General features: G+C 30.2%; 1 protein-coding gene across 1 annotated transcript; it reads left to right on the forward strand.

Moving 5' to 3' along the window:
* The first annotated feature begins 1,560 nt into the window (after positions 1-1,560).
* Positions 1,561-2,541, forward strand: LOC131036446 (F-box/kelch-repeat protein At1g15670-like). Its single transcript, XM_057968334.2, has one exon. It carries the CDS (start codon positions 1,561-1,563, stop codon positions 2,539-2,541), a length of 981 nt encoding a protein of 326 aa, XP_057824317.2.
* Positions 2,542-7,991: the final 5,450 nt, after the last annotated feature.

A 7,991-nucleotide genomic window follows, 5' to 3' on the forward strand; every position in this document is an offset into this window, starting at 1 on the left:
ATTTCGTGTGGCGTTAGTAATAGTATTACTCTGCTAAAATATAATTAATAATAAAATACAATGTGGAGCGATCACTATGCCAAAATGTTTGATTAAAAAATGTTTTAAGGAAATATTTTACTTGTTTTATGACAATGTCTACATTATTCATAAAAAAAAATGAAAGGTGAGTAGCTTTGTGGATCTGGCGATGTTAAATGTGTATATTTATTTGTTGAAGAAATCTGCAGTTACAGTATAAGAAATTATATATGAGACTCTAATTCCACTCCGCCTGCTTTTGTTTTTCTTGAAACATATTATTACTCTGAAGAATGGAATCTAATAAGCACGCCAACCTTTATATCTACTGTCATTTATTTAATGTATTACATAGCAACTAATTCCCTTCCCCTGTTAATTTCGTTAACATCGAAGTCAACATCATTATTGTTAATATTTATGCCATCAAATCAAAGCATAAATAATATACTTTGCACAGAAGTTAGTGAATAAAATCACCCTACCGAGAGTTGAAGGAAACCGGCAGCGGGTGATTCCTTTCTGATGTGCGTGAGACAATACCGGTGGGCTATGCCCACGTTAAATAGCCTATCAGCTAATAAAAAGAGAATATCTACTAATTAGGAAAAAATTAAATTTCAAGGAATAAATCTCAAATCAAAATTTTTTAAATTAATATATATACTTTAATTTATAGCATAATTCTTTGTTTAGTAAATGTCTTTTTTATTGATAAATTTTATATTGAAAGTTAGTCTTTAAATATTATGACACATATTATCATAAATTAGATTTCTATATTATTATGATTTTAAATTTTATAAATAACCTATCTAAATTTTTTTGCTTAATAAGATATAATCTCCCTTAAATTTTAAATGTTTTTAATATAGATATACTTAAACAAACATTAAAAAAATTGAATATCAAGAAATAAATATCAAACAAAATTTCATATAATTAATATTAATTTATAATATAATTGTAAAAACAAAATAAGATATATATATATATATATCCCTAATTTTTTTGTACAGCTTGAGTTACCCATTATTGATAATAAAAAATGGAAAAAAAAGACAACCCTAATTTTCTAAACATTTACTAATTATTCCCCTAATTTTGAGCAATATATTCTACTTTAGAAATCTCAAACTAAATATTACATTTTATTTATTTAAATGACAACACTTTTTGTCCTTTTCTTTATTCTGAGTTGTTCTTCCCAAATCTCAAAATAAATAAATTAATTAATTAATTTAATTGGCATTAATTAAAATATGCAACTATTGTCCTTTTCTTTATTCTAAGTAATTTGGCTTATTTAAAAAAATTAATCTACACAAATACTTTTATAATTAATTTAGTCTCTATTATGAGGGCATCCCAAAGGGTGTGGCCTTTTTATCTGGAAAAGTGTTTCCAAGTATAAAGCAATCCTACAGTTTAAACATCCTTTGACACAAATCTCCTTATAATTCTCCCAATTTCTGCACACTTTGGACTTGGTGTGAAAGAGTAGAGCTTCATATCTCGTTTAAAAAGAAAGACTCGATAATGGATTTTCTAGAGGAGCTCCCTGAACAAATATTTAGAGACATCTTATTAAGAGTGCCATACAAATCTCAACAACAGATTAAACAGTTATTGGAACGTGCTAAAGAAATGATGGAATGTGTCCAATTTTATCAAGATAGAATTAAGTTTGGGCTGGCAGAGAAATATATTTGTTTCCTCGAGCATGCTGCGATTTCTATATACGATCCAGTCGATCAATCCTGTATAATGCGCACTCACATTCCTACCGGTTTTCGTACCTTACCAGATTCGCAGATTCTGTGTGTTAAAAATAAGCTTATTTTGGTGGGCTTGACTTCTGAGAGAAAATATACTATGGAGACTTTGATATATGATGTATTATCTGGTACATGGAAGCAGGCTGCTCAAATTCCAATTGGCAAAAGGAGGTTTGCATGTTGTGCCACACCTGAGGGATCGATTTACATTGCAGGAGGATATGCCAAATATGATAATGCTGGTGAACCCCGTGAAGCAGCAGTTTATAAAGTAGATGAAGACAAGTGGGAGCTTCTTCCTCAGATGGTCGAAGAAGTTGGCTTCTGTAGGGGTTTTTTTTTTGAAGGAATGTTTTATGTCATTGGTAGTGTATGTCAAAGATTTGATCCTAGCACAGGAGTATGGTCAATAGTAAATATGGGTCGGCAAAGTTTATGGTCCATCTACAATCTATTTGAACGACTGCTTGCATTCAGCATGAATAGAATAATGCAATATGATTGGGAAGGAAATGTGTGGAGAGAATTGGATCCCCTCCCTAGAGTGTTGTGGGGTCAAGTTTATGCCACAGAGTGGCGGGATCAAATTTTCTTGTGTGGAAATGACGCGCCTTCCATCGATCACCCAACCATTTTTTATATGTATAAACCTGGAGCGCCTTTTTTTGAGAGGTGGATTTCTCTTGACAAACTGAAGTTAGTGGGTAGGAATGTCATATATGTTGCCACGATAGAAATTTAATCTATCGCTGCCTGCTTCATTGGTAAATTATTTAAAACATTAATGGTTTAAAATAGACTTGACCTTTAACTGTTCAAAGTAGAATTCAGGTATCTATTCCTTCGAATCTTACAATTATTGATGTACTTTATTTTTTATTATGTATATAGTTTTTTTATTTATCAAAATTGTCATAAATATCATACATATACATATAAATTTAATATATTTTATTAGATTGTTTTTGTTGACATTTTGTCAAACAATTCATCTTAAGTTTATTACTAGCATTTGAATCCAAAAGAGGTGCCATGTTAATATATTAGAAAATACGAATCTTAACTACAACCAACTAAGGTGAGGGGTAGATCCTATTGCAACTATATGTTGAGTGCACAAAATTAGAAAGTAAATAATTGTTCTTAAGAACCCATGTACAAGAAGCTTTGTGAATATGCTTAAATAAAACTCATTTTCCTTCAGAACAAGATATACTAATCTTTCCATTCTTATTTCCATGCAACATAATGAGGAATTCTCTCCAAGTTTGGACAACACAATCATTAATCATTATGTGAATACCAAAAAATAACAAAAAAATAGTAGTTGGTACCATGTCCTAGATATATATTTTTAAACTAACAACTACTCATAATATGATGACTATGTAATGAGGAATCGATCATCACACTTTTGATCTAAAAAGGTATTATTAATGATCAAGTTATAGATAAGATATTTATATGATAACTATTGTGTATAAGTTATTTTAGAGGAAATATTTGAAAATAATCACACAATAACCATACGCACTCTACCTCAAAGGATTTAAGTATTTTACTTCAACTAGAACTATCAAAGAAATTATGAACTATTAATTTGATAATAAAAAATGTCAACCCTATATTTTACAAAATATACAAAAAATATTGTGATAATTATCTTGATATGGAGAACATACTATTGTGCATCAAGGCAGTAAAAGGAGGATTGGCTGGGCTATATAGATCTATGTACCCATTCTAAACTGTTATTTCTCGTCGTTGTTGCCATGTAAAGTAGGTAAAAATAATTATTTATTTTTCTAGGAGAGAGCGCAAGTGCATACTTGATATTATTTAATAATATATAAACGTTACATCATAGAAGCAGTAAGAAAATAGGTGCAAAACAGCCCGAGCAAAGCTCAATGTGTATGAAAGAAAACTAGACTACCACAAAGAGCCAAGCTCAATATCTGGACCTAAACCTTACTATCCACTTAGTTGCGAAATGATCTAACAAGAATCTAACTGAAGTATCAACATAGAGTAGGGCTCAATATTTCATTATTTACATATCTAGAAGTATAGATCTTTTAGAAGGAAATCATGAAGATATAAGGCATTAAAGTGCAAACCATTAATAGATTACCTCGATAAAAATAGAAAATGGAGAACATGGTTCATAGTATTTACCTATATCCCTACTCACTGTGTATGAAAAATGAGGAAGAGACTACACACTAACAATCCAGAATTTATAGACAAATCAAAATGAAAAGGGTACCCCAATGTGAGCATAGAATAGAAGGGCTTGAGCTAACCCTTGGGCTTATTTTCCCCTATCTCTTCATCATCTACTTTTCCTCTAGGTTATTCTCACCACCAAACTTGCATCCCAAAGATAATCCCTTACGGTCTTTTTTGAAGCTGTCCTTGAGATGCACCAAATCAATCTTACGATGATGCAGTTGATATAGCGAGAATTGGGTAGCCTTTGCTGAAAAAATGATTTCTGATAAGATCCCTAGTTTGCCCTCAAACAAATTGCAGTTTTTTAATTCAATGATTATCTTTATGTAATTATACAGTTTTTCATATTAGGGTTTCCTATTTAGGTATTTCTTTGGAAAGAATCCTCCAAGCCAATCCTTGTCATTAAATAAATCATATTTCTTATGCCCTTTCTAAATCGTTAGGAGAGATAAAATATTGTTTGACATATTGAGAGCACATGTACCACAAAGGACCAAAAATCTGAAGCACATCAAAAGCATTTGAGGTAAAAACAATCATGTCATATAACTTATAATTAATACCTTTATGAAACACTTACCAATTCTACGATAAGTACATGTTTATAATGATTGCCTATCATAAAATCATTATACATTTACAATGGGCTCCCATTTTGGATCTCTAATCATAGTAGTTACAAATTTAGAATTGGTGTATGTTTTTTCATAGTACCCCATTTCTAAAAAGGTATTTTTTTATCAAAACCATAATGGGTATTCATTTGGAATTCATGGATCTTTAAGATTAGGATCTCATTATTGAACATGCACATATCTTTACAAAATGGATAATGTTTTTAAATGTATTTTTCAAAGGTTGGAACTTCCACTAAAATATTACCCATTAATTTGCGTTTACTTTATATAGAAACACAAATAATACAAAGTATCAACAAATGTTTTACATGGACAAAACTTTATATTAAATAACAAATACTCCAAATAACCTAATGTATGATTAATCAACACGAACAAATTAAAAAGTACTCTAGTACATGGTATAATAGTAAAACAACAATAGTCATTTATAGGTTTATTTCAATGACATTCTAACTTGCATATGATGCATGTCACAATACAATCAAATACAACTACCAATTAGGTCAATATATAGAAGATTAAATATAAAAAATCACCTAATGAAAACTTAAAACTATGAGAAAAATAACTCATAAATGTACTACACAAATTGACTCACAAATTCTAACACCATAAATCATGGAAAAACAAATCCATAAAAAATAATAGATTTCTTACACTTTTCATAAGCTATCATAAATCATATTCTTTTTTGGAAACAAGAACTCCATTTTAGTTAGGCTAACTAATCTTCTCAAGTGATGCTTATGACATGTCTCAGTGACATAACTTTTTCATAGAAGGATTAAGTGCCACGTAACTGGTACTTGTCATTTTAGATTTGTAATAATAATTGAATATGAGATTTATAACACAATTAATAATGCATTGTAAATAGTAGTGTAATGAAATAAAAGAATGCAATAATACTTTACAAGAATAAAATAAGTATAAGAAACTATTAAAATTCATTTACAGTGGAAATAGAAAATTCAATACTATTAATTAATTAATTCAATGTGAGCATAAAATAGACAATTAAGTAATAAAGTTTGCAAATTCTGTCACTAATTGATCCTTAAAAAACACATTTCAAGAATTTATTTTCCCATTTGAACATTTAGTTTTGGGTTGTAAGCCCCATGATTTTTTTTCCCTCATATAATTATTTATAAGAGCTCAAAAATTGTATATATATGAATCCCCATTCACACTACTAACTAATTTTTTAAACTTAAAATAACTAGTTAGTTGCTCAATTTTAATCTTTTAGTCTCCAATTTTGTGTATATAATAAGCTTAAAATGCGTTATAAGTGAATCCAAATATACAAAATTTCTTTGAATTTCATTTCTCATATAAGAATTAATTTCGTTAAATGATTGATATGTTAATTAAGTAGAATAGTTTCAAATTGAATTTAAACCGAGATCCTATGAGCACTACAACCCAATCAAACATTATTACCTTCTTTCGACCATCAAAACAATTTAATAGCTATTGGAAGCTAACCATTGCTCATGATAATTTTAAACTAAATTTCGTAAGTTACTTTTGAGTCAGAGTGACCTCATAAAGGATAGCTTTGGCATGACTAGACTAATGGTAGGTGGAGCATTGGATAGTCTTTTCTTTGACACCTGCTAATAAAATGTGGTCTCATGGGATGCAATAATCGTAGAAGTTGCACAGAATAGATTTGTTTGACAAGGATTTATAAATTTTTTAGTGAATGTCACTGGTACTTTCGAGTGCCCCTTGTAGAAAAACAGGCAAAATAAAAAATGTGGAAACACAGACAAGGTATGTGAAGTGTTTTAGAATGTATGAAAAATTGATACAACCTTAGGGAGAACAAAAATGGGAAATAATGGATAATCTCAAACTAAATGTTATGTTTTAGTTATTTAATGACACCAGCTTTTATCCTTTTCTTTATTCTAAGTTCTGAAATCTCTGAATTCATAATATATTTTATTTATTTAAATGACATAAATTAAAATCTGCACCTATTGTCCCTCGCTTTATTTTAAGTAATTTGCAACTGTGTAAAATACTGTTCTCTCTTACATAAGGCTTATTCAAAAATAATCAACACAAATATTTTTAGAATTAATTTAGTCTCTATTATGAGGGCATTCCCTAAGTGTGTGGCCTTTAAATCTGAGAAGCGTTTTCAAGTATAAAGCAAGACCTGCAGTTTAAACTGCATCTGACTCAATTTCTTCACAGTCTGGACTTTGTGTGAAAGAGCAGAGCTTCATATCTTGTTTAAAAAAATCTTGATAATGGATTTTCTAGAGGAGCTTCCTGGACAAATATTTCGAGACATCTTATTAAGAGTGCCATAGAAATCTCAACAACAGATTAAACAGTTGTTGGAACCTGCTAAAGAAATGATGGAAGGTCCCCAGGTTTATCAAGATAGAATTAAGTTTGGGTTGACAGAGAAATATATATGTTTGCTCGCGACTGCTGCGATATCTCTATATCTATGTTGTGCATCACCTGAAGGATCGATTTACTCCGTAATGCAGCAGTTTATAAAGTACATGAAGACAAGTGAGAGCTTCTTCCTGAGATGCACGAAAAAGTTAGCTTCTGTAGGGGTGTTTTTTTTAAAGGAATGTTTTATGCCATTGGCTACTGTATGTGTAATACATGTCAAAGATTTCATCCCAGCACAGGAGTATGGTCAATAGTAAATATGGCTAGGCCAAGATTATTGTCCATCTACGTTCTATTTGAGCAACTAATTGGTTTTAGCACGAATAGAACACAAGAATATGATTGGGAAGGAAATGTGTGGAGAGAACTGGATCCCCTCCCCCAAGAGCTTGAGGAGGTGGTTACTCCCAGAGAGTTGTTGGCTCAAATTTTTGTGTGGAAAAGACACATCTTCCATCGATCAGCCATCCATTTTTTATATGTATAAACCTGGAGCACCTCTGCCTGCGAGGTGGATTTCTCTTGACAGACCGAACTTAGTGGACAAGGATGTCGTATCTGTTGTGACGATAGAAATTTAAATTATTTAAAACACGTAACGGTTCAAAATGGACATCAGATATCTATTTTTAAGAATATATTTTAATTTAAATTATATATACATTATCACATAAATATAAATTTAATATATTTTATTACATTATTTTTTTCTACGGTTTTGTTATACAATTCATATTGTCAATTTGTAAAGTTGAATTCTTTTATTTTAGTTCATTAAAGATTATTTTGATAACAAAACTCAGACATCATAAAAGATACTATTCCTCCCTTATTTACTAGCAGTTGCACCCAAAGAAGTGCAATGGTAATATATTGAAGAATTCAA

The sequence above is a fragment of the Cryptomeria japonica genome, chromosome 7 (assembly GCF_030272615.1).
Source record: "Cryptomeria japonica chromosome 7, Sugi_1.0, whole genome shotgun sequence".
In the NCBI taxonomy this organism is placed as follows: Eukaryota; Viridiplantae; Streptophyta; class Pinopsida; order Cupressales; family Cupressaceae; genus Cryptomeria; species Cryptomeria japonica.

Excerpts from the sequence above, each read along its gene's own strand:
- LOC131036446 (XM_057968334.2), top strand. The coding sequence starts at position 1,561 with ATGGATTTTCTAGAGGAGCTCCCTGAACAAATATTTAGAGACATCTTA.